Source organism: Linepithema humile, chromosome 4 (assembly GCF_040581485.1).
Source record: "Linepithema humile isolate Giens D197 chromosome 4, Lhum_UNIL_v1.0, whole genome shotgun sequence".
Taxonomy (NCBI): domain Eukaryota; kingdom Metazoa; phylum Arthropoda; class Insecta; order Hymenoptera; family Formicidae; genus Linepithema; species Linepithema humile.
The window spans coordinates 12,697,485-12,724,814 of record NC_090131.1 but is presented as its reverse complement, the minus strand read 5'-3'; the positions used below and the strand labels follow the sequence as shown (position 1 = coordinate 12,724,814).

The window sequence follows — 27,330 nt, the reverse complement described above, 5'->3', positions numbered from 1 at the left end:
TAACCTCTGGAGTATTTGCATTTATGCAAGTTTGTCTGGATAGGCCCTTAAAGTCGAAGCACAGATTTCTGCAGAATACATAAAGCAATCAACCAATCAGAATCTTTCTATTAAACTTATTTTGCAGATAAAAATAAGATTTTAATTTATTGATTTTTTAATGCGTTATACAAAAATCTTTCGTTTTTACTATAAATTTATTGACGCATTATCGCATCAAAAATGATGTTCTAAAATGGGATATTGTGATTGGTTAACTCGTAACGCGCTTAGTGAAAACGCACCCTAACCGCCTTCTTGCTCGCGCTTGCGCGTTATTTCGATCTTTTTCTGTTCAACCGTTACGACGAGCTTGACGACGAGCGACCAGGAAATTTTGAGAGCAAAAAATAAAATTTTTTTTATAGTTTTTTGGACGAGAGCATCGGATCTGCTGCTGCAATTTACTGAAGAAAGCACGTAAATATGAAACCTAAATTAAAACTATCTACTTCGCGAAAATCATTGCGTACATTATCCGTAAGGCAAAGAAGTAGGGTTATGTCTGAAGTCAGACACAATTTGTACTTGCAAGATTTTCATGAGCGTACTGATATTAAAGATGTTGTAGGCATTCGTAGTATACAAGAGACTTCAGATCCATCAACTGTAAATTGCGATAGTTCTACTAGTATTAATATCGGTAATGATAGCTACGGTGATAGAACTATAGAAAATGATGAATCTAATGTTTCTTCCTCTTCTTCTTCTATTTGCATTTGTACCAATAAAACAGCTTCATCATTCTCCAATATTCCTTTAACGGAATTATCTTTTCGTAATCGTTTAGCATCTTGTTTTGTTAATCATGCTTTAACGCATGTTCAAGGTAATAATATATTAGCACTTCTTTGAACACATCCCTGTTTTTCCACTTTGCCAAAAGATGTAAGGACACTTTTGAATACGCCACGAAGTAGTGTCATTATATATAACGTAGAACCAGGTGAATATATTCATTTTGATCTGGAAATTAGTATTATTCAATACCTTACATGTGTTTCATCTGCAATCGTTGTTAATCATTTGGAAATAGATTTCAATACAGATGGGTGTGCTTTAGATAGGTCGAGCATTATTCATATTTGGCCAATTCAAATTAGAATTATAAATATTCAACATTCAAGGCCAATTGTAATAGGGATTTATAAAGGTACACATAAACCATCAGATCCAAATACATTTTTTGACAAATTTATTACAGATATTAGAAGAATAATGTTAATCGGAGGTATAAATTTTTACGGTAAAATAATACCATTACGCCTTAGATGTTTTATAGCTGATGCACCAGCTCGCGCCTTTATTTTAAACCACTACAGTCATGTCTCTAGGCATCCATGTTCGAAATGCAAAGTTTCTGGCACACGAATTAGAGGTCGGTATGTTTTCAATGGTGTCAATCATCGTCTTCGTACAGATGATGAATATATTAGATGTTCTGACGAAGAGCATCACAAAGAGGGAAGCAGTCCATTATCAAATCTTCCATTAGGTATGGTTTCGCAAATCCCATTTGAATACATGCACCTTGTTTGTTTGGGAATGATGAAAAAACTTTTGTCTGCATGGATATCTGGTAAATATTCTCGATTGTCAAAATTATCAAGTGCATCTATTTCATTAATATCTGCAAGATTAAACACTTTTAAAAAATATTGTCCTTCGGATTTTGTGAGACATCTTAGACCACTTAATATGTATTCCAAGTATAAAGCAACAGAATTTCGCCAATTTCTTCTTTATACAGGTCCAGTTGTAACATATGGTATACTTGAGGCGCAAATATATAAACATTTTTTATTGTTACATGCATCTATAAGAATTTTAGTTTCAAATTCTCCTTCAAATTTACATTTAAAATTTGCAGAGCTTGCGTTACAGAAATTTGTTTTCAGGTGTGAAAATCTCTATGGTTCTATCTTCAATAGTTACAATGTTCATGGCCTTCTTCATCTGACCAACGATGTGAAACAACTCGGCAACTTGGATTCTTTTTCTGCTTTCCCTTATGAAAGCAATATGTCCATTTTTAGAAAACATTTTAGAAAACCGGGCCAACCTCTTCAGCAATTCTGTCATCGAATGGCAGAGATCGAAGCTCACGGAACAAATGTTAATTATGAGACAGAATCTTCTATTAATGTTTCCATACATCATAATTCAGCTGGTGATTGTCCTCAATATCGCAAAATTACGTTCAATAGGTTATCATTAGGTGTAGATATGCGTAATAATTGTTGCCTTTTAAAGGATGGAACAATTTGCATCATCTGTGACATTGTTATGGACAATAATTCGTATCTTCTGGTAGTAAAAAGATTTCAACGCATTGAATATTTTTATGATGTTGGCATTTTATCCTCTGCTCTCCACATATATAAATGTTCTACATTGAATAGCGAGGTTTCCCATATTCATTTAGACGAAGTTAATGCAAAATGTTATAGGATGCCTTTTTGGAATTCTACAGTAGATGATAGCAGTAGCGATGAAGAAAACGAATCGGAAACATCTCAATACATAGTAGCCACTATTGTACATAGTGAGAAAATGTAAAGTATATATAAATTTCTAAGATTTTCAGAATATATTATAATTTCTTTTGCTTGCTTGGTATTTTATAATATTTTTTCTTCTACTTTTTTGTTGCCGTCTTTTTCACTATTTCTTTTAACAATACTTTGGTCAATACTTTATATCGCATGACATGTTGTAATATCACATTGTGCTATTATATCTTTTGTGCTATTATATCCTTAGTGCTAGATAATCTTTCTGCTAGATTTTTTCTTTTTATTGATTGTTAGAAATATGTTTACACTTTTCAATAATTTCTTAAATAGTTCTCTTTGCCATGTCTTCCAAATAATTCTTTGCGATTCTTGTTACTAATATTTTATCCAAAGAAACAGGTAACAGTATCATTGGACATGAAAATGAAAAGTATAACACGTCACAAAGGTAAATTATTTGTACAGAAGTTCAACATTGTAACGTTATTAAATTTTTACTTATGTTGGATTTCAGACGAATAGTTTGAGAAATATGTTGGTCGTGGTAAATAAGTAGAACGATGTGATTGATTTTGATCTTACTTTACTTTAACACTTATTACAACTACGTGATTTCCACTATCTGTCTGAATAACTATGTGAATCTGTAAGACTCAAATTGACGCTAATAGAGATCTGATTGACTGTAAGTCTTACAAAAATGACTGCAGTTTTCGATAATCTCTCGCTTTTTATAATGAGACCATCGTTCCCCTCTTGAGGATTTTTCTCAAATTTTAATACGCTTGCGCGACGGCTCAGGCGCTCGCTTCGCAGCTGTATCTGGACCTATGCGGACCCATACGGTTCTATACATCCCGCCCACCAATTAATATCAATTAATTTTTACATAGTCGTACATTCATGATAATCAGTCGTCGGGAGTTTACATAGTTTGTTAATTGCTCTTTTACAAGTTCCATTCGCGGTTTTCAGTGTAACGACGCGCACTTTGTTATCTGTACCCATATGAGTTTCGATGACTTTACCTAGTTTCCATTTTACAGGCGGTACATTATTATCTTGAATTAGAACAATATCATCGATTGCTAAATTAGATTTCTCGATCCTCCATTTAGTTTTACTTTGTAATGATGTCAAGTATTCCCTGTTCCAACGACGCCAAAAATCCTGCGTCATTCTTTGCACTAATTGCCAGCGGTCAAGTCTATTGATCGGCACGTCGCTTAAATCCGTTTCCGGAATGGTTGTCAATGATTCGCCAATGAGAAAATGACCAGGTGTCAATGGTTGTAAGTCTGCGGGAGTAAATGGCAATTGGCATATTGGACGTGAGTTTAAACACGCTTCAATCTGTATCAAAACTGTGGCAAGTTCCTCGAATGTCAAAAGATTTTGACCTATTACGCGTTTTAAATGAAATTTGCAAGATTTTACACCTGCCTCCCACAGACCCCCCATATGAGGTGACGCTGGTGGAATGAATTTCCAATCGATATTGTTAGGAATACAGAATTCATCGTTTACGACCTTGGCACCTTCTTTAATAAACTGTCGCATTTCGCAGAGTTCGTTTCGTGCCCCGACAAAATTAGTTGCATTGTCGCAGAAAATACGCTGTGGACAGCCTCGACGTCCTACGAAACGTCTAAGCGCCGCGATAAATGAGTTCGAGCTTAGATCGCTGACTGCTTCTAGATGTATTGCTTTCGTTGAAAAGCAAACGAACAATGATATGTATGATTTATTGGTTTTTCTGCCGCGTCCTCGATTAACTAATGTTACGACTGGTCCGGCAAAATCTATTCCCGTTATAACAAATGGACGCTTCGGGATGACTCGATCCGCCGGCAACTGTCCCATTGCTTGTGACAATGGTTTTGGATTGTTGCGGAAGCAAGTCATGCAGTCATGTACAGTCTTTCTCGCCAAGTTCTTTCCCTTAATCGGCTAATATCGCTCGCGGATTGCATACAATGTTGCCTGAGGGCCGGCGTGCAGCAGTCTGCGATGCTCTCGCTCAAACAACAATCGAGTAAGCTTGCCTTCGTAAGGCAACAGAATCGGATGTTTTTTGTCGAACCTTGCTAACGAGTTCTGAATTCTGCCGCCCACTCTGAGGAGTCCTAATTTGTCTATAAATGGACTGAGCGACAACAATTTACTGGTCGATCTGATTTGTCTTTTTGCCTTGAGATCCGCTATTTCGTCTGAGAAATGAATCTCTTGAGTTTTACTAATTAATAATTGATTCACCTTATGAATTTCGTCAATCGAAAGATTATTGTAGTTACGTTTCTCTTGAATTAATTTACAATTAAATATAAATCGAAAAGTCCATGCTAAAATACGTTCGAGCCTTGATAATGACGAATAATTGTTTAATAAATTTAAAATTGTTTGATTTAAATTTTTGACGTTCGAAAATACTCGTAACTCTGTTTTTTGCTCGGATTTTATTGTGTTTATCTCTTCTTGTGAGAAATTAGTCAATCGCGTTTTAATCGATAAACGGTCGTTAATTTTCGCCAGCCACTTGGGGCCTTCCCACCAAATTTTACATCTTTGCAAATTTTCAAGACTAGCTCCGCGCGAAATCAAGTCGGCAGGATTGTCCTCGCTCCTCACATGATACCAACAATTTGACGGAATAATTGACTGGATTTCCGCAGTTCTGTTCGATACAAATGTTTTTTGGCGCGATGGATCACCCGATATCCATGCTAATGCAATGGTAGAATCGCTCCATGCGTATATTCCGTCGAATTCGATTTTAAGTGCTTCTTTAACATTTTTCAACAATCTTACTAGCACAATAGCACCGCAAAGCTCGAGTTTAGGTAAAGTAATTGTTTTATTTTTTATTGGTGCCACTCGTGATTTTGAACAAAGTAATGCAGAGCAGAAATTGTTATCCTTGTCCGCGGTTTGCAAATAAACGCACGCTCCATACGCTCTTAATGATGCGTCGCAAAAGGCGTGTAAATAGAATCGAGTCGCTGTACCTGAAATAACTCTCCGAGGAATTTCGATAGTGTTTACGGTTTTTAATTCCTCTGCGTACGCGCTCCATGCCTGCTGAAGCTCGCTTGTCAATGGGTCATCCCACTTCAGATCTGCTGCCCATGTTCCTTGCATTATCAGCTTGGCTCTAATTAAATTGGGACTAATTAGACCCAACGGATCGAACAATCTTGAGATTGCTGATAGCACTTCTCGCTTTGTTTTGCTAGCGCTAGTTATGGATTGAATTGAGAATTCAAATGTATCTCGCTCGGGATGCCAATTCAATCCCAATGTTTTTACGTTATCTGTACTATTCGTATTGATTTTTACAGTTGTAAATTCCTCGACTTGCTCGACTAATTCTAACTCCTTTAAAATTTCCTTGCAATTTGAGCGCCACTTATGAGGCTCAAATCCGCCACTAGTCAATAATGTTTGTAATTGCGAAATTAAATTGATCGCATCGTCCTTGCGCTCAACTCCGGTTAAAATATCGTCGACGTACAAATCATCTAACAATACTTGTGATGCTTGACTAAATTGATAGCCAGCATGACTCGCCAAATGTTTTACGCAACGTATTGCCAAAAACGGAGCACACGCTAGTCCGTATGTTACTGTATTTAGTCTAACTTCTTCTATAGGTTCGCTTGTAGAAAATTGCCATACAATTCTTTGACAGTCTCTATCTTGGTCGTCAATCAAAACCTGTCGATACATTTTTTTCAAATCGGCAGCAATTGCAATCGCATGTAATCTAAATCGCAAAATTATATTTATGTTGTCTTGTAAATTTGCTCCGGTCATTAATGTGTCGTTTAATGAAATGCCAGACGCGGTTTTCGCAGAGCCATCGAATACTACGCGTAGTTTCGTTGTAACGCTCGATTCGCGTAACACACCGTGATGCGGTAAATATATCGGTGTTCTAGTGCTCGCTTTCTTGGTTATTTTAGACATATGATTTAGTTGAATGTATTTTTGCATAAATTTTGAATAAAAATCGTAAAATTCTTGATTTACTTGAAATTTGCGTTCTAAATATTTCAATCGTCTTATTGCTATTTCTTTCGATTCGCCGAGCTCCGCTCTGCTTTCTCGGAAGGGCAACCTCACGACGAAACGACCAGACGAGTCTCGACTCATCGTGTTTACGAAATAGTCCTCACACGCTTGCTCTTCTATAGACATCATAACGCGTTTTTCTACCGGATATTCTTCTAATTCCCAAAATTTTAACATTATTTCGTTAATTGAGCTTTGTTTCAAGAATAAACACGTATGAACATTTAATGATGATTGATTTTTTAATTGATTTGCAACTAGATGATCTGGTATTGAGCCTGCTAATATCCAACCGAGTTTGCTATTTTGCAATACAGGTAATTCGTCGCCGAGCTCAATTTTTCCGGTTTCTAACAATTGAAAAAAGAATTCTCCGCCTATGAGCGCATCTATGTTGCTCGGATTGCCGAATAACGGATCGGCCAACTTGATATTTTCCGGCATTGACAATTTAGAAACTAAAATAGACACCGATGGTAATTCTCGCGTTATTCTCGGAACGACTAAACAATCGAGATTTAGCTTGTATTCTGAGACTCGCGATTTTAACTGTACTTGACAACCGTGTTTAATTGTACAATTCATATCGCCCAAACCGTTAATGGATTCGTGAACATTGTTTAATTTTAAGCCAAGTTTTTTACATGCGGCCAAAGTTATGAAATTAGTTTCGCTCGCGCTATCCAATAGAACTCTTAATTGACAATTGTAATTATTACTTCCCTTAGCGTTTGCTATTGCTGTTGACATCAGGACGTGCTTCCGCCTCGTTTCTCTTCGCGCATGATGCACCGACAGTCCGCTCGATGCTTGGGCAGAAGATGCCGCTGCCTCTCGCATTGACTCCGTCGATGAATTCGCATTCCTTGCTGTTTCCACAGGAGCATTGATTGGCCCTTTCCTCAAATTTTTTATTGAGTTGGCTGCTTCCCTTGATTGATGACACAAGGTATTGTGTCGTCCTCCGCATTCTCGACATGAGCCTGACTTGCAATTCGCCACGAAATGATCATTGCGAAGACAATTGATGCACAGCTTTAGGCGCATAATTGTCTGAATTCTATCTTCAACCGATGAATTCAAAAATTGGTCGCAGCAATAAATAAGATGCTGGCCTTGGCACAAGTAACATCGTCCTCCTTGAACGTTAGTCGATAACAATGTTTTCATTTGCGATTTCGAAGAAAACGACTGTTTCTGTTTACCGTCATGTCTTTCGTAATTGAATTTTATCTTATTCGTGCTATCTCCCGAATTTTCACTCAGAGATACGCGTTCCAAAACTTGACATCGGCGTTGCAGAAATTCTAATATTGCGTTTGTCGATAAATTTTCTAGATTTTCGGCGTGTTCCTCCCAACGTCTCCTCGTGACGCTATCCAAATTTTTCTCGATCAAATAAATAATCAATTCTCCCCAAGATTCCGTGGGACTCTTCATCGAATTTAAGACTCGTAAATGTCTTTGAACGTGATCCACAAGTTCCCGAATCGCTCCCGCTGACTCTCGATGCACTCGCGGTAGCTCGAACAGACATTGAACGTGTCGCTTGCGAATAGCCTTTTCGTCTTCGTAACGTTTTTTCACCAATTCCCACGCGATCGCGTAATTCTGATCCGATATCTCGATCGACTCGATCACCCGTGCAGCTGGACCGCTTAATGAGCCTACCAGATATTGATGCTTTTGCACATTCGACAAATCGCTGTCGTGGATTAGTGTTTTAAATGTGTCGGCATACCTTTTCCATTCCTCGATGTTTCCGTTGAATGTCGGTAGTTTGATAATCGGCAGCTTTACTTGCGATTCTCGCGGCATTCCGGATTGTGAGCTCAACCGGTCGAGCATCTGACCCTGCTGCTCTATTATCCGCTGCAACATATCGTTGCCGTTGCAGTCGTTTGAACGCTCAGATAGACGTTGCATGAGCATCACTTGCTGCTCCAAAACTTGAGCCAGCGTAACATTGCCCATTTGACCTTCGTCATTATTAATTGTTACTGGGGATGGTGGTTTTAATTTTTCGAGGCATTGCAATAACGATGCTCTTATCGCAAAGTATCGATCGTCGAACTCTGTCTCTTCCGACGCATCTCGATGTTCGTATTCTTCGTCGGATACCACATTCAGTAATTGTTGCGAGATGGCCTGAAATTTAACGCATGCCTCTTCCAAGGCTTGAATACGTGACTCAATTTCTTCCTTCGTGGTAGTATTCAAATCTTCGCTTACTCTATTCACGAAATTTTTTGTCGCTGTTAGCTTTGCCTTAATTGCTCCTCTTTGCCTTCTCAATTGTTCAACACTCATTCTGCTTGCTAATTATTGTACCTTTTTTCACGCTAATAGCCTGCCTATAGCCGTTGAACTTGAATCTTTAAATTGTCTTTGTAACGATAAACACAAACAACGTTGCCGTTAACCGATACAGCTAATTGAATGTACTGACCGATTGCATGCACGACTCAGTTTCGAATTGATTAAAATGCTGATTTAGTTCTCGAACCCACCCGGACCGAACCAGAAATTGTTTCACCGACTCTTGTATGCGCGGATCCGGCTCGAAGGACCATAAATGTTGGATTTCAGACGAATAGTTTGAGAAATATGTTGGTCGTGGTAAATAAGTAGAACGATGTGATTGATTTTGATCTTACTTTACTTTAACACTTATTACAACTACGTGATTTCCACTATCTGTTTGAATAACTATGTGAATCTGTAAGACTCAAATTGACGCTAATAGAGATCTGATTGACTGTAAGTCTTACAAAAATGACTGCAGTTTTCGATAATCTCTCGCTTTTTATAATGAGACCATCGTTCCCCTCTTGAGGATTTTTCTCAAATTTTAATACGCTTGTGCGACGGCTCAGACGCTCGCTTCGCAGCTGTATCTGGACCTATGCCCATACGGTTCTATACAACTTATTTAGTCAAGATCTTTTCAAAGCACTATAATAGAATTTTTTTTAAAATAATTTTTTGAATTATAATATATAGAAATATGCAATAAAAATTTTATAATTTTATTAATAAAAAAAAGTACAATTGCATGTTGCAAGTGCACTAATGTATTTCTATAAAAAATCGTATTATAGGATAGTAAAGTACGATAATGCAACATTTTTTCAACAAATTTTTTTTAACTTTATTTGGAACAATTGTTAGAAATATTCTGTATAACATCTTTTATTGTAATTATTAATTCACTTACTTTAATAATAATAATAACATATAATAACATATATTTTTTTTCAGGCTCAGATGGGTAAGCTGCAGCGGCCAACACGGCCAATTAAGAAGCCGTTACGCTACGTCACCACATCTTCGGACCAAGCTCCCACTTTGAAACGGAAACCCCGAACAAACAACAGCACTGGAGGGATAGATGATGATATCAACAGCTTAAGAAATATTTTTCAAGAGAATGAAGAAGATGAAAGGGATGAAGAATACGAAGAAGATAAAGAGGATGAAGAGTACGAAGATGAAGAGAATATAGAAGATGAAGAGGAAGAAAATGAAGAGGAGAATGAGGAGAATAAAAAGAATAAAGATGTGTCATCACATACACATACATTCAGAGATATTGACACACACAAAAACATTAATTTGCATCCAAACGTTCCAAGAAAGACTTATTCATTACACGTTCCATTTTCTGCATCACAGGTAACACGAAAACACATTCTTTTCCATATAACTACACAAGGGCACAAAATAAAACTTAGGGTTTTTGCCCACAGGACGCGAAAACGCTTGCCGCGCGGCAAAAGGCGACACGGCAGCCAATCAACTTACTACATTTTTGTACGAGAAAAAAATTGATTGGCTACCGCGTCGCCTTTTGCCGCGTGGCAAGCGTTTCCGCGTCCTGTGGACATGGGGCCTATTACGTATCTTTTAAAAAAATAAAAATGCGAAAAATGAGAAAATTTACTAGGTTATGACCAATAAGATTGATCGTAATTTAATAAATTTGCTCATTTTTCACATTTTTACTCCTTTTAAAAAATACATAATAGGTCTCCAGAAATCCTTACCCTACGCATTAACATGTGTTACAGAATACTTCTTTGAAGAATTCTCAGAATCGTGCTAAAATCGAGTCAAGAGTCGAGTCAACAACGTCTCAGGGATTAAAACCGATAGACTCATATCGGTGAGTGAAGAATTTGAATAATTAGTATATATATATATATACAGGGTGTCTGGCAATAATCGCCCCACCGGTCATATACAGGTAGAGGAGGTCAAATCGAGTAGAAAAGTCCTTTACCATTTTTTAATTTTCATAATAAGTACTGAGTAATTAACGAAAAAAGATCGGCGAATCCGCGCGAGTAAAGCGCGCGCGGTGAGAAGGACGTCCCACTGCTACGCGATCACTAGGACACAAGGATCTAGCGTTACGCGCCGCTCGTATGTTGCCATTGTCATTTGTAGAGCGCTCCTCCCAACGCTTCATCGTGCGCCTAGTGATCGCATAGCAGTGGGATGTCCTTCTCGCTGCGCGCGCTTTACTTGCACGGATTCACCAATCTTTTTTCGTTAATTACTTAGTACTTATTACAAAAATCAAAAAATGGTAAAGGACTTTTCTACTCGATTTGACCTCCTCTACCTGTATATGACCGGTGGGGCGATTATTGCCAGACACCCTGTATACATATAATAATAAATATATATATATATATATATATATATACACGTGTGTGTGTATGAGGGTGTGCGTGCGTGTGTGTGTGTGTGTGTGTGTAACATAGATGCTACTATTAAAAGAAATTATTTTGTTATTTTGATATTTATAATAAAAGATTTATTTGTTACATCTTTTTATAAGTATTATCTACCTGTTAATGTTTACAGAAAAATACAGGATCGTTTTGACAGTGTTGAAACACAGCTTAAGTAAGTATGACATCTATGATAGATTTTATTAGTACGTAAAAACCTCCATAATACTAATATTTGTTACATTATAATTGTGTTGTAGAAAGATGAATACACTTTTGGAACATATTTCCAAGCGTATACAAGAACAAAAAGGTATACCGCGGAAGCCATCTGTTCTTCCTATTTCTTCCTGCTCAGAAATGGATGCTTTCGAAAGGGCTGACGATAAAATTTACTGCGACGTCGTAAGTAAAAATAAAAATATATATTATAATAAAATATTTATAATTTATATTACAATTATTTTTAACATTTTACATTTTGCTTAGGTGACTTATTTTGGGCACATTGGCGGATTCCATCCAAAAGAAGCAATTAATTTATGTTTTAAGGAAGGAATAAAAGATTCAATTACTTCTTCTTTTACCTGGTGGGGTCGCAATCAAAACCATCGGTCCTTATACAATGCTCGCCTTACTATGGCAATATACGGTATTTTCAATTTTTCAACGTACGTCTTAATATTCTTGTATCAAAAATAAATGATTATAGTGTTTGCATTTTTTTGCAGAGGCTGTGTGCAATAACGAACATTTTTCTAAACCAACGCGCACTGATTTTCAAAGACACATAAGAGAAGCTCTTCGAACAGCAAAAGAGAGACAACGACACAAAGAACGTGGTCGGAAGCAAACTGTCAATAGACCTCGGGAGCAGAATTTTTGGAATGATGAACTTGAGGAAACAGAGGAACGGCTAAACGAAATGTGTTAAGGTATATTAGGATACAAAGATTTTCATGTTTTGCAAGGGACATTTGCTCTTCAATGTTTCGTCAAAAATAATTTAATTAACACTAATTGCAATTTCAGCAGAACCAACTGCAACTCCGACGTCACATCTTCACCAACAAGGATTATTATAAATACGGCAATCATTACGGAAGGTTTTTCCTCTCATATTTGTTTGTAATTTCTAATATTTTTTTTCTCCGTTGTTTTTATGTAATAGAGAGTTAGCTTTCTAAAAGTTAGCTAAAATTATTACATTTCTACATATTGCAACTAATATTTGCAATAAATACAATACATCGTAATATTGTTTTAAAATTAAGATTAAAAATTCTCAGCGTCAAAAAAGAAGTTTTTCTTCCTATTTAGAGTTATTTGATTTAATTTGCGTTCAATTTTGACAAATCTGCAGCTTCTGAAGTATCGTTTCGCGTATTTTCTTCAATGTTTGAATCTAAATAAAGATATTTAGTGCTCTATTCCTGGTATCTCGTTTTATGTCTAATAAAATAAAAAAAAAGTACATGAGTGACACATGGAGATATTTACACTTGTACACGGGATGGTCATCGCGATACCGATAGTAAGAACTGAGAGGTCGCATAGCAAGGTCTCGCAATCGATAGGCGGTATCAAACTATACCATAAATGTGCGTACATCCATTATGCCGCCCACAGCTTCTTGTAATAATTCTAGCTAGCTTTTTATAGCATATAAAAACTTGTAAAACATGTAAAACTTCTTTATTTATAATAAAATTATAAATAAATAACATTTTATAAAAATAAAAAGTAATTTTTATTTTAATATTATTTGAAAACCGCAAATCAACGACCTGACCATTTTAATAATTAAGAAACGACAGATTTTGCACGGTTTTTGGCTTCAATTTGCGGTCAAATTGCATACGCAGACCTTGTTCAGTTTTTGGTATTAATTTGCTGTTAGATAATGTTATGCAGACTTTGTTCAATTTTTGGCTTCAATTTGCAGTCAGGTTATGTCCCCAAGTTTTGGTGACAAAACACCAGCTTAATGCGGACACAGATGTCATGGAATTTGGCAACAAGGTTTGAATAAATTTGATACCAATTTGGCGACAATTTGCTGACAAATTGTTTACTGGGTATTTATATCAAGACTGATTTTTTATTATTTAATGCTAATACTTATACAAATATATATTGAATTAATAGGCAAAACATCCATACACATTAAAAGATATTGAAAAGACTAAAGCAGAACTGGCAATAACTAATAATAATAAGAGAGGTAATCAAGATAGCCTAGAAAATCCAGTTAAAAAAAGGCAACAGGTTTTGGAAAGATGGGGTTCTGGAAGTGTTGCAGTTAATCAAAAAATGTTAGACGCTGCTATACTACGTTTTATTATTGAAGATATTCAGCCTCTGTCAATTGTGGATAGTCCAGCATTTATCAATTTGGTTAGAATTGGAATGCCTTCATCTGTCCGCATAATATGTAGAAAAACTGTAAGAGCAAAACTTAATCAAACATACCTTGAAATGAAAACTGCTCTTGAAAATAAATTGGCTCAAATTGAAATAGTTTCAATTACGGCGGATTTGTGGAGCAAAGCGAAAAGGTTATTCAACTTTTTAATGACATTTTTGTTTTTTTATATATTAAATCTATTTTTTATCCTTTAATATTTTGTTAATTTAGATCTAAATTTTTTGGTTTTTTTTTTTTAGAAGTTTTTTTAGGAATGACGGTTCACTGGATTAATCCTGAAACTTTAAACAGAGAGTCAGCTGCATTAACTTGCTACAGAATAAAAGGGAAACATACGTATGACATTTTAGCTAAAGCAATTAATTCTGTACTTCTACAATATCATATTCAAAATAAGACATGCTGCACGACAACCGATAACGGATCGAATTTCGTTAAAGCATTTCGGTAATCCAAAGTTTTATAATATTCTACTAGAATAATATTCTTGAAAACAACAAGCTGATAGAGCAGGAGCTAGTTATAATTGCTCAAATTTTCCTTTTATTATAACATTACATACGTTTCGGCCTAAAGGACGTGGCCATCTTCAGTGTAACAAATTAAAAAATCGTCGTTAGTCGGAAAACGTTGACAAGATAGTCAGAATAATTTAGGTAACGCATCCTGTTAATATGAAAACGATGAGTTAAGAACGTTCTCCAAACACGAAATTCACGAATTCAATTCATTAATTATGTATAAATACCTTTTTTTGACATGGATAGTACATATTAAACTTATGTGAAGCCATGGATCATCTAATTTGCAAACAGAAAAAGAAATAGATCAGAGATTACTAAAAAATTTTTTTAGGAAAGAAAATTTACTCAGTTAAGAAAATGTAAAAAAAATATTATAATAAATAAAAATAAATTAGATTAAAAATAAGGTTAAAAATTAAAAGAAAAAACAAAACTAAACAGAAAAATAAGTTAGTTTTGAAAAAGATATATACCTTAGAAGATCCGTTAGAAATAAGTAGCAAGTAAATAAAATAAGACATGCGTCGACGGCAGTGAGCCAGGCTTGACTGGCAAAATGTAGGAAAGAAGGAGGAGAGGGGATAGATTAAGGAAAAATTTTAAAGGGTGGGGAATTTCTTAAGGATTGGAAGATATGTGTCAGGTAATAATTCCGTGTCCTCCTGTTTATTCAGTCCTGTACTCTGTCTTTTTATATGAAGCATTTTGGAAGTTAATCTTTTACTATAACACGGTTCTCTGTCTAGTATGTCAACTTTGTCCCATTTGAAGTCATGATTGAAATCCTTTCTGTGGCAAGAAATTACTTAGGGGGAACCTGATTTTTTATTGATATCCGTTCTGTGTTCTTTTATTCTAGTCCGTAATTGTCTTTTGGTCTGTCCTACGTACGTGGCGTCACAGTCTTGACAAGAAATCTTACAAACAATATTACACTGGTTCATCCTGTCTAAAGGGTCCTTTCCAGTTTTTATGATTTTGTTTAATTTGTTGTTGCATGAAAAGGCCAACATAGTCATTTATTTTTGAAAATTGAAAAAATTGTTCAGATACATTTTTTACATACGGGATCGTAAAAATTTTCCTTTTTTTATTATTATTATCGTTCTTATCATCATTTTTGTTAAAATTTTTGTGTATGTGAAAATTAATTCTGTTTCTAATATTTGAGAAAATAAAATCTAGTGGATAACTATTGTTTAACAGAATTGTTATTATGTTTTCAAAATTTTTTTGTTGAAAACGTGGATGAGAGAAACGTGAGAGCCATAGGACCCTATCGACCATGCCAAAAATGACATACTGACTTTTTTATGAGATAAAGGATGGTGTGAGTGGAAATTTAAATATTTTCCCGAGTATGTCTGTTTGTGAAAAATGTCCAATATAATCTTCGAGTTGTCATTTATAATTAACACATTGAGAAAATTTATCCGATTATTATTGCTAACCTCCAGTGTAAATTGCAACCTTGGATGTATGGAATTGAAGGTCGTAGTGGTTTTATTTAGTAAATTATATGGTACTGCAATAAGGATGTCGTCAACATATTTATAATAAAACGAAGGTGTGCATGGTAAACGTTCCATGGCTAAACATTCCAGGTCTTGTAAAATAATGTCCGCTATGATGGGAGATAAGGGAGAGCTCATTGGTGTACCAAAGATCTGTTTGTAAATTTTATTGTTAAAACTAAAGAACGTAGAATTTAAGACTAGACTGATACCCATAACCAATTCATTAAGTGGTATGGAAGTATGACCCCTTATCTGATTCCACCGTTTCTCAATGCTATTACCTGTATTTTCAATAGGTACGTTAGTAAATAAAGATACCACATCTAAAGAGGCGATGCAAATATCTGGATTAATAAGTTTTCCGTTTAATTTTTTAACCAAACTGAAACTGTTTTTTATATGGCTGTCTGGTTTGTTTATACTATTGTAAAGTAATTCGTGTATGTATTTAGCTAAATTGTATAGAGAACTGTTAATGGAAGAAACTATTAATCTGAGTGGATAACCCGTTTTGTGAATCTTTGGTAAACCATAAGCTCTGGGTAAAATCCCGTCCGTTTTTAATAAATGGAAATATGTATGTTTTTCAATATAGCCTCTACCTTTCCATCTTGAAAGTAGAGAACGTACGCTTTCCGTTAACTTTCTGGTTGGATCCCTCTCAATTATCTGATAAGTGTTAGTGTCCGAAAGAATATCTTCCATTTTGTTAACATAGTCATTTTTATTTAATGCAACTGTGACGTTTTCCTTATCAGCTTTTGTAAAGATCATATCCGGGTTTTCGTTGATAAATTTTTTTGTTCTTTTGAGCCAAGATCCCACTAGAAAGTCATTGTTATTACGAGAGACAGTGAAGTTATTAATAATCGAAGCGGCTTTATTCCTCACAGAACATTGTCTCTTTATCAAACTTTTCTATGCTCCTTTCTATGTTCTTGATAAATTCAAAAGAAATCAGTTTTTCGTTAGTTATAGGTAAATTAAATTTATCACCCAATTGCAATAACAGAATTACTTCTTTTGGGATAGTAACGCTTGAAATATTGAGAAACCAGTTTTCGTGTATTTTTTCAAATTTATTACTGAACTCGAATCTCTCTGGTGTAATGTTTATGGTAACATTTTTTTTATTGCAATTATCCGATTTTGACAACACCCATGCTTCACCATGAGGATCATCCGTTTTTATCTTATGAAAGGAATAATTGACAGACTTAATTTTAGACTTCTTTTCCTTGCTCTGTAAAGCAACAAGCCACTCGATCTTTCGATCTTGAACCCTAATATTCTTGTATAATAGTCTCGACATTCGTCTCTCTTGACTAGTGAAAAATTCGCAAGTTAGATTCATCGGTAACGTATTAGAGATTTGTTTAAAGAGTGATGGCAAATTTAGCCCATTTTTTGGACCTCGAATTTCGAACTTTTTTTCATGCCAAATAGTACTATTAGATGAAACATTAATCTCAGTAAAATTTCAAGATGAGCATAGGCACGATTCCGGAGATACAAGGGGGTGAAAGTGATGATTTCCAGTCAGGGTATATCGGATAAGGAAAAATACGTGGCTGAAGTTCATGTAATATTGAGGATATATTCTATCGAATGGATTCATTGTTTAGAGAATGAACGATCTACTATTCACCGCTATTTCATTTATGGAGGAGAGGGGGGGGGGGGAGGCGTGCTTTATAAAGCACCCTGAAAGATAGAGTCTCGCTACATGATGCATTGACAAGTTCTCTTGCAGTTAAAATACTGTACTATCACATGAAGTATATTCGAAGAATCTATCTACATACTATTCTAATGTATTCTATTCTATTCTTGCTTGTTTGTTTTCCATTTTTTTGTTTGTACGATACTTTAACTTGTGTCATATAAGCGCTCGGTCTATTTTTATATATATCCATGGTTTCTCGCATGGTTTTCTCTTGTTTCATTTTAATTTTTTCTACATTCTCTTGTCTCTTCAGGTATATTTTTTCATATCTTGACGATCGTTGATTCTTTAATAAGACAATGCTTTTCACTAAATGTTTAAGCTGTAATGACCAAAATAATCGAAAAATGATAAGTTTTTTTCCTATCGAAGACACATCAAATTCGTTGATGATGGTTAATATTTTGCGGAAAAATAATCCAAAGAAACGGAAATTAGAAGAATTGAATCACATTCCATTACAGAGCAAAATATGTAAAAACTGTTTCGAATTTAGTAATCAGTCAAAAATCATCTTAAGATCCCAGATGGATGATGATCCAGATATACCTGATCTCTCGATTTATCGTCAAGGTATTAATTCTCATTCGCAATGCACTTTTGGCTACGAAAACCCCTCGAAGTTGATCGCAATTCCCCGAATTATCCGTTGTAAACTACTCATGGATTATAAATTCTTGACCAAATATAATGCTCGTATGTGTAGCAATCATGTCGATAATTCTACATTTTGGCCACTTGTGAAGCAAATTACAAAAGAAGTAAGTGCTGAAGAACAAAAAACAGTCAGTGATCTTATGTTTATTTACTATCAAGAGCTGAAAGGGAAAAATGAAAAGATATTCGATGTGGATAATATCGACTTCATTGATAATACGACCTTCAAAAATTGGTTTGCTCTCGATAAAGAACAATTTCAAACTGTATGCAGTTTTTCTGTAACATGTCAACCTAAGCATGCTGCTGTTTTACTTTGTAAAATGCGAACTTCTCTTTGTGATGAACAACTTTCATTCTTATTCGGTGTTTGTCGGAGGACTATTGAAAATCATATGAATTCAGCAAAAGATTTCCTTAAAACTTCGTTCCACAATTCATCAATCAAAATGATCGCTCAGTATTCCTTGCTCATACGACACCAATGTCAAAAGTACTATTCGACATTTTCGACGATAAAGCTTGCATAGTATTCGATGCCACCTATCGCCTAGCACAAATATCTGCGAATTATGCAGGACAAAAACATATGTGGAGTGAGCAGAAAAAAATGCCGCTGGTCAAACCTATGGTAGGTTGCTCTTCAGATGGTTTCATTCTATACGTTTTTGGACCATTTGACGCAACGCATAATGATGCAACAATATTACGGGATTGTTTCCAGAGATACGCGAACGACTTGCATACTATTCATGAGGGTGATACAATATTAGTTGATAGAGGTTTTCGTGATGTGCTGAATTTCCTAACTGAAGAGAAGAATTTGAAAGCTTATTGTCCAGGACTTGGCCAACTCAATACCGCAGAAGCAAATGCTTCAAGATGTGTAACCAAATGTCGCTGGGTAATAGAGCAAGTCTTCGGTCGCCTCAAGAAGAAATTCAAGATTTTCTCTTTGCCAGCACATAATAGAACTCTCAAACACGATCTCGATTCTCTCTATATCGCTTTTGCCCTCTTGAATTTTTTTCCACAAACCAATTCTGAGTGATATTATCCATGAAGGCATAGTACAGACTCTGAAATCTCGACTTAACGTCCCTAATCGTTTGCAAATCATCGTCCAAGAATTCAATCTTCCTCAACTGAGAGCACCATTCTTTGGAGTCGAGTATACATTACTCGATAATGAAGAAAATAATCGACTCATTGGATTTCCTGAACTTTCGATGGATGATCTGTACTACTTGAGTCTCGGACCTTATCAAATACGCAATGCAATTTCATACTATGCAGAGCATCAGAAAGAAGGAATATTTTTGGTGCAGAAGTTTAATCCAAGACCGAAGCACCCGTCAGTAGCTTTGAACTATGAGAAGTATGGTATCTCAGTTGAAGAACCTACATTGATTAAGGCGCATATGAAATCTCGTTACCGTGGTGGTCAGTATCACTACATTTTTGTTTTGATAGATAAAGCAAAAACTGGACGGGATTCTATTCGTGAGTACTATTGTACTTGTCAAAGTGGTGCTCGGACTGCAGGTTGTTGCAGTCATGTAATGACAATTGTATGGTTCCTTGGATTTGCTCAATACCATGGGATACAAATACCCAATCCTGAAATATGCAATGTATCTATCACGATTCACAAAACAACCCTGCATAGTGAGAGGCAAGGGGACTCACCTTAAAAAAGCACCCCAATCTGTGAGAGGCAAGGGGACTCATTTTAAAAAAGCACCCCAATCTGTGAGAGGCAAGGGGACTCACCTTAAAAAAGCACCCCAATCTGTGAGAGGCAAGGGGACTCACCTTAAAAAAGCACCCCAATCTGTGAGAGGCAAGGGGACTCACCTTATAAAAGCACCCCAATCTGTAAGAGGCAAGAGGACTCTCAGTAGAAAAGCATCTTGATCCGTGAAAGGCGGTGTCACGTGTCACTTCAACTCCATCTATTACGGGGAATTTTCATGCTAGACGAAAACTAAGGTCATATTTCAATCCGGCATAAAAATCCATAAGAAATGGTATGTTTCACTTTGTTATATATATTTTATTCCTTGGTATGGATACTTAAAGAGTTTCGTGTACTTTCATGGATTATGAGAAATCATCACTTTCAACCCTTTATATTTCCGGAACCGCGCTTATGCTCACCTTAAAATTTCTCTGGGATTAATGTTCCATCATACAGTACTATTTGGCATAAAAAAAAGTTTAAAATTCGAGGTCCAAAAAATGGGCTAAAAAACAGGTCTTTTTGCCATCACTCTTTGTCGTAAATATCATTTCTTAAGTGCCGTAAACAGAGATGTTATAATATCAAAGGAAAATTTGAGCAATTATAACTAGCTCCTGCTCTATCAGCTTGTTGTTTTCAAGAATATTATTTTAATAAGAAAAAGAGCTATATATTTATATTATTGTATTCTACTAGAAGTTTTATGATACTTTATAAAGTTTTTTCTATATTGCAAATATATTTTTTATATTAAAATGTTTTAATTTATAAACAAAATTTATTAATTGTTTAGAGTTTTCGAAAGAGCTGAAAATGATGATGAGGATTCTGATGCCATAGAATTTTACAATCTAAATAATTTATTAATTTCGGTCGATACAGAAGATACAAATGCAGCAGATTTGATCATTCTTCCACCACATCATAGATGTGTTAGTCACACGTTAAATCTCATTGCGGTGAAAAATACTGAAAAACCTTTAGACAACGATGCTTTATACAAAAAAAAGTATAGAATAATATTTGCCAAATTATCAAAATTATGGAGTAAACAAAATCAATCAACACAAGTAGCGGATAAAATTAAAGAATATTGTAGTGTTTATTTAAAGACCCCTTTTATTACAAGGTAAAAAATTTTTTACTATATTTTTACTTATATTTGTGTGTAAATATCGATTTTTTTTTGAATAATAAAAACTATTATTTCTATAAATCTATTTATTTTTTACTTCAATAGGTGGAATTCTACTTTTGATTCCGTGTTTCAGCTGGTAATGCTTTTAAGGGGGTTATCGCAATTTTTCAACAATTTAAGAATATTTTGAAAAAATTACCATGTATAAATAACATTATTATGTACAACATGTCAAAATTTCAGAGGACTCAGCTTCACCGAAATCGAGATATAAATTCTCAAAGTTGTGAGTTTTAATATTGAATCTTATGGAGGGATCGTTGTGAAAGGCATATTTTAAACAATAGCGTCGAAACAAAATTTAGGAAAATTTTTAAAAACTAATATGTTATTAAGGATTGTAGTCACTATACTATAGTTGAATTTCAGGAAGCTTAGCTTCACGGTTTCCAAAATATTGCGTTTAAAAGTTCAAAACACAGAAAATTAGACGTTACATGCTATCAAGACGTGGCAACGTTGCGACTGCTGGCCGACGACACGTGAGATTTCCGCGGCAGAAAACATGTAGGAATTTTAAATAATCACGCATGAAGACATTTATTTATTTAATATAGGCATAAGTATAGAGTAGATCAGAAAAAAAAAATAAAAAAATATATTATAAAATAATATAAAAATCTTAAAAATGATTAAAATATATTAAAATACATACATATATATATATATACATATTTTTTTTTTTAAATATTTTAATTATTTTTTTAAGATCTTTATATTATTTTATATTTTTTTTATTTATATATATATAATATATACGTATATAAACAATTTAATTAAAAATAAATCATCTTAATACATAAATCTTTCTTTGAAAAACTAAAAGTGAACAACTAAAAGTGCGTTGTTGCCGGATCACTATTTTCTTACGCAATTGATAGTGTGTGTATACACAGACGAAACACTAGCGCTCTTGCACAGACAGTCAGTTACAAAAACTAAGCTTTGGAAGAAGAGTGAGAAGTACGCAATGGGAACCAGGCGCGCGCAGCTCGCGGCACTGTATTTTTGAGGCGCATTGTACCACGATAACCCCCTTAAAAAATGATACTGAAAAAATAAATAAATGTTTGGATTATTGCGATTTGCAAAGATTGACCGATCATGAAATCAAATTTCTGGAAGAATATTGTCAGGTAAACTGCAGCATAGAATTTAATAAAACTTATACACAGTGAACCACACAAATATTATGGTTTCTTCGAAATGTTTCTATCTAGGAAAATTTTGTTTGATCTATTTTAGTTTTGTAAAAAGCGTAATGAAAAAGATATTTAAGTAGGGACATTAAAGTGGCCCACCTTGTATTTCTATATATTATCTAATTCTTTATTTTCTAATTAATTTAATCATCTATAATTTTCTTGATTTGGATTAGATAATGGAACCTTTAGCACGTGCATTGGACGTTTTACAAAGCGATACAGGAATGTATATGGGATACTTATTGCCAGTTCTAAGTACATTGCAACAAAAATTGGAAAATCTCAGTAAATCTAACCTTATAAATTGTCATTCATTGGTTTTAGCTATTCAGCAAGGTTTAAATAAGAGGTGATTCATTAATCTAATACAGTGCTCGGAATTTGTTGAACATTTCAGCCGATTTCCGCGGTATACACCTCCTTTCCTCTCCTTACCGCGCGCGCCGCAGCCGCTAGGGCCAGCGCCGCCGAGCGTTAGGAGCGGCGCTATCTGATTATGAGTGGGTTCTTCTCCCTATTTATTAAAATTTTAAAAAATTTATAAAAATTTATTAAAAATAAATTTTTTATTTTTAAATTTATTAAGTGGAAATATTTTAATAGATTTCCACGTCACCCATGAGGTACTAATGCTGACGCGTTTTTTTAAAAGTGATTTTTCCAGTAGGCCTATTCCACTAAAGATAAAAATAACAAATTCTTTATTCAAAAAACATATATAAAAGAGATTTTCTTAATTAGATTTTTTTGGCCTTTTATGAAAATGAACAATTGATGCAATAATGTAGATAGAAACCACTTTTAAAAAACCGCGTCAGCATTAGTATCTCATGGGTGACGTAGAAATCTATTGAAATATTTCCACTTAATAAATTTAAAAATTAAAATTTATTTTTATAAATTTTAATAAATTTTTTAAAATTTAAATAAATAGGGAGAAGGACCTACTTATAATCAGATAGTGCCGCTCCTAACGCTCGGCGGCGCTGGCCCTAGCGGCTGCGGCGCGCGCGGTAAGGAAAGGAAAGGAGGCGTATACCGCGGAAATCTGCTGAAATGTTCAACTAATTCCGAGCACTGATCTAATACATATGTTAATTTGTAATAATGTTGATATGTTTTATTTTAAATAAAGATTTAATTAACAAAATATTTTTTTATTTTAAAATATTGGTTTAAAAGTATTAATTTTAGTAGAAAAAAAACAATGTCGCTTGATTTGGTATATTTATATTTATATATAGTATATATAGTTATATTTAATTTCAGATTCTTTACAACATTTGAAAAAAAAGAATTAATAATCGCAAGTTGTCTACACCCCAAATTCAAGTTAAATTGGTTAACTGGAAAGAAGAAAAAACTTGCTGAAAGCTACTTGGAAGATTTATTAGGAATTCGATCAACCGAAAATTCTCCAAAAACTGGAAAATCCGATGATCACAAAGATTTTTTTATTTTTGAGCAACAAAGAATGACAGAGGGTGAATCTGAAGAAGAAGAGTTGCAACGGTTTCTAAAATCTAAAAGTTGTAAGGTAGAAATGTTAAACGATTATCCAAAAATTAAAAAACTTTTCGTTAAATATAATACAGCACTTCCTAGCAGTGCATCAGTAGAACGTATGTTTAGCGTTGACGGCTCCGTGTTAACACCACAACGCGGACATTTGTATGACGATATTATTGAGCAACAAATTCTTTTAAAAATAAATAAAGAATTTCGATAAAATTTTGCAATATTTATTTTGAACCCTGTAATTTTTAACAAACTTTTACAGGTTGAAAGTCTTCGAGACAGCGACGTTAAAATTTGACTCGTAAACCAGTGTACCGTGTCAGGATTTTAAAATTGCACAAGGTTATAAAGATGTAAAAAAGACTATTTTAACTATATCTACGAATTTAGAAAAATTAACAATAAGAAAACTTTTTAATTTATATTTACAGCATCTAAAAATTTTTAAGAAAGCTTGTTTACAACTTATTCAAAATTTTTCTTATTTAAAATATCATCAAAATTATTACTTTTATTATATATTATTAAAATTATTACACTTTATATTGTTACGTCCTGTACGGACCTTTCCTTTGCACAAGTTTCTCACGACCAGTCGGGAAAATTCAAAGAAACGTTCCGAGAATATTATTTTAATGATTTAAGATCCTGAATGTACCATAATAATCTTTTAGGCCTTCAATCGAAAATTTATCGAGATAAGACACGCGACCGCGATAGTAGACTTTGAATTTTTGTCGACAGAAAAGCCGACGGAACGATATACATGTCATTCGAGCAATCCATCTATTAAATTATAAAAGAAAAGTCAATCTTGGGCCTTAATAATAAAAAATTATTAAAAAATAAATTGGCTATATTGACCCAGAGCCGGGTGTTAAATGCTCAAAAAATAATAATTAACTAAAATATCAATTCATCAAACGTTTCGGCACATTTATTTCGGCCATCTTCAGTGATAATATCATAGCAAGTAAACAAACGTTACAGAGGAAACATGAAATAATAAAAACAAGTATGTTCCGCAAGGCTAACGCATATCGGTTGGAAAATTTTGAACGCTCGTTGTAAAATAAAATATAAAATGTAAATTAAAATAAATAGTAATAAATTAATACCGCAACGCAAAGTCGTCGTATAAGAAATGCAGGTTAGGAGATCTTACTTGAATGTCCATGTTATAATAAAATGTAGAAGTAAATGTGTCTTCATATTCGAACAAATTATAAATCAATGTGTTCTAGTATGCGACATGCACAGCAATGCTCGGAAGACATTTTTCCCCTTGCTATCCTTTCCTTATGTTTAACGGATTGCAAAAAATGAGAAGCCGACGAGTGATCGGTCAATCTTCGATCACAAAACAGTTGAACATAAGAAAGTCCAAAAATTAAAAAGTCTGATAAAATGTTATGGTGTCCCATTAGAAAATTGAAGTCCTTAAAGATAGAATAAAACTTTGATATGTCCATTCGGATATATGTCAGATGAATGAATGATGAAATTGAAAATGATCATTTTGATGAATTGATATTTTAGTTAATTATTATTTTTTGACCATCTATTAATCTTCAAACAACCTTTTTTATCTTATTTTTATTAACAACCCCTCGGAAGGAATGTCTCCCTTCCAAAACCCAAAATTTCGAGTATAAAAGGGAAGACACCCACCCGTGAAGGCAGCAGTTAAGCAGTTAATATAGTTCTCTCAACATCTCTGAATCCAGCTCAATCGAATCTTAGTTCATACCTTAAAATATTAGAAAAACCGATTGTATCTCAAAGTGCTTGTATATCAATAATTATAGTAAACGTGTTTGTTAAACAATATTTCGACTAAAACCATTTCTCACACATTCAACCTACCCCCGCCTTATTCCTAATTGTTTCTTCAGATCAGCACTCAGTATTGATATTTTCGGTACGGACCACCGCACGTGGTATCGATTTCTGTATCTCCGTGGTGCGGCCCACCGCACGCTTTACGCCTGGAATTTCTGGACTAACACAAAATTTCTTTCTTATCCCGAAATCCAAAACTTGTCGCGGGGGAGTGAAGTACCGCGCGCGGCAATTGCTTCTCCAACATATTAAACCAACCTCCGAGTAATATTTATTATACATCGACGTGAATACGGACCACTAAACGACCCAAGAAGATCCAGATATATTTCCAGGACATCCAAGTAGTAAGTCAAAACATTCATAATTAAATTAGTTGTAAGACCTCTTACCTTCCTCTTCTACCCCCCCCCCCTTCCCTTTGAAAATCACACGAGGTTCCATTCTTGGTAAAAGGAGTTAAGTCTCTTGACCAGAAAACGGAACCACGAACGATTGGTTGAGGCCTCTAACAGGGTAATATTGATCATTATGATCGTTGACCTGTTCTCAGCCAAAGAAAATCGTTCGGCTCGCGCGGTTGCCTCTCCTCATACCGACCAGCGAGCAAACACCATAAAATACTTTTATGGTTGCGTCCGCCCGTATGCCTGACTCTACTCCTTTCCCTCCAGGTTAGGACGTAACAATATTAATAGCGATATCATTAAAATTATATCATTTTTATTACTTTAATAAAAAATAATGTTTAAAAATTTTTAATGTTTACTGTAAATTTGTAGTGTTTAATGTAATCTTGTATTAGAAAGTTGTGCATAAAATGTGTATTATATATAAAAAAAGTAACGGAAATTGCAACGATTCGTTACTTATTGAGTAACGGTAATGGTAAACGAATTACTTTTTAAAATTGGTAACGAGTAACGATAACGAGTTACTTTTTAGAAAAAAGAACGGTAACGGTAACGAGTTACTTTTATAAAGTAACTTTCCCAACTCTGATGATTACTAGAAAAACATTAATCGCTTATGTGTTCTTTTAAAGTATCAAATATGTTAACGTGTATAAATTTTTGCATTACATTAAGGGGATGCTACCGGCCGGACATTATATTTTTTCGAACAAGAATATCTTTTTATTGGTTGCATAGAATTGTAAATTCTTTTGCAGGAATAAAGTGTACACAAAAACGGAATTCAGGCTGCTCGACTTTATTTGAAAAAAAAAAGAATTAATAACAAAATTTGTTTCTATTCATTAATTTCTATTCTGTTCTTAGGATAACATATTGTATAGAGCTATCTATTTTCGTTTTTTATAAAAGTTTAACAGTTTTAAGACGCTGAATAAGAGCAGCCCGAATTGCGGACTGCAGAATAGAATGTTATGGAACCATTAAAATTGGGCTGAAAAGTCTAATGTAAAAAATATTCTTGTCCGACTATTTTTACATACGTGTGCGTCCAATATCGGTATAACAGATAAAAAAATAACAGAAGATTAGTTCCAGGATAATATCAGAGAGGCGCTATACAATAATATGCGAATATATACACGCACCACACATACGCATACACAATACATTCATACTTAGATTCTTTTCTC

The 27,330-nt window shown here is 34.5% G+C and overlaps 3 protein-coding genes across 6 annotated transcripts; all 3 read left to right on the top strand.

Annotated features, from left to right (window-relative positions):
• The first annotated feature begins 303 nt into the window (after positions 1 to 303).
• LOC136999703 (probable E3 ubiquitin-protein ligase DDB_G0283893) lies at positions 304 to 13,108 on the top strand. 4 transcript variants are annotated; one of them, XM_067354260.1, is made up of 8 exons: positions 304 to 455; positions 9,888 to 10,301; positions 10,697 to 10,791; positions 11,499 to 11,540; positions 11,626 to 11,770; positions 11,855 to 12,017; positions 12,097 to 12,300; positions 12,398 to 13,108. In XM_067354260.1, exons 2-7 carry the CDS (start codon positions 9,894 to 9,896, stop codon positions 12,297 to 12,299), a joined length of 1,056 nt encoding a protein of 351 aa, XP_067210361.1. In that variant the 5' UTR covers positions 304 to 455; positions 9,888 to 9,893; the 3' UTR covers position 12,300; positions 12,398 to 13,108. The 4 variants fall into 4 exon arrangements, with proteins under 4 accessions (XP_067210361.1, XP_067210360.1, XP_067210359.1 ...); XM_067354259.1 differs by having other exon boundaries at positions 304 to 459; XM_067354258.1 differs by lacking the exon at positions 304 to 455 and having other exon boundaries at positions 9,658 to 10,301.
• On the top strand, positions 498 to 3,004 carry LOC136999702 (uncharacterized). The gene is made up of 2 exons (XM_067354256.1): positions 498 to 2,594; positions 2,949 to 3,004. Exons 1-2 carry the CDS (start codon positions 1,258 to 1,260, stop codon positions 2,956 to 2,958), a joined length of 1,347 nt encoding a protein of 448 aa, XP_067210357.1. The 5' UTR covers positions 498 to 1,257; the 3' UTR covers positions 2,959 to 3,004.
• Positions 13,109 to 19,446: 6,338 nt separating the features above from the next.
• LOC136999706 (uncharacterized) lies at positions 19,447 to 24,095 on the top strand. Its single transcript, XM_067354262.1, has 2 exons — positions 19,447 to 22,713; positions 23,634 to 24,095. Exons 1-2 carry the CDS (start codon positions 22,541 to 22,543, stop codon positions 24,091 to 24,093), a joined length of 633 nt encoding a protein of 210 aa, XP_067210363.1. The 5' UTR covers positions 19,447 to 22,540; the 3' UTR covers positions 24,094 to 24,095.
• Positions 24,096 to 27,330: the final 3,235 nt, after the last annotated feature.

Excerpts from the sequence above, each read along its gene's own strand:
- LOC136999702 (XM_067354256.1), top strand. The coding sequence starts at position 1,258 with ATGTTAATCGGAGGTATAAATTTTTACGGTAAAATAATACCATTACGC.
- LOC136999703 (XM_067354260.1), top strand. The coding sequence starts at position 9,894 with ATGGGTAAGCTGCAGCGGCCAACACGGCCAATTAAGAAGCCGTTACGC. Across the intron at positions 11,541-11,625 it reads AGTGTTGAAACACAGCTTAA|AAAGATGAATACACTTTTGG; the intron begins GTAAGTATGACA and ends ATTGTGTTGTAG. Across the intron at positions 12,018-12,096 it reads CCTTACTATGGCAATATACG|AGGCTGTGTGCAATAACGAA; the intron begins GTATTTTCAATT and ends ATTTTTTTGCAG.
- LOC136999706 (XM_067354262.1), top strand. The coding sequence starts at position 22,541 with ATGGAACCTTTAGCACGTGCATTGGACGTTTTACAAAGCGATACAGGA. Across the intron at positions 22,714-23,633 it reads CAGCAAGGTTTAAATAAGAG|ATTCTTTACAACATTTGAAA; the intron begins GTGATTCATTAA and ends ATTTAATTTCAG.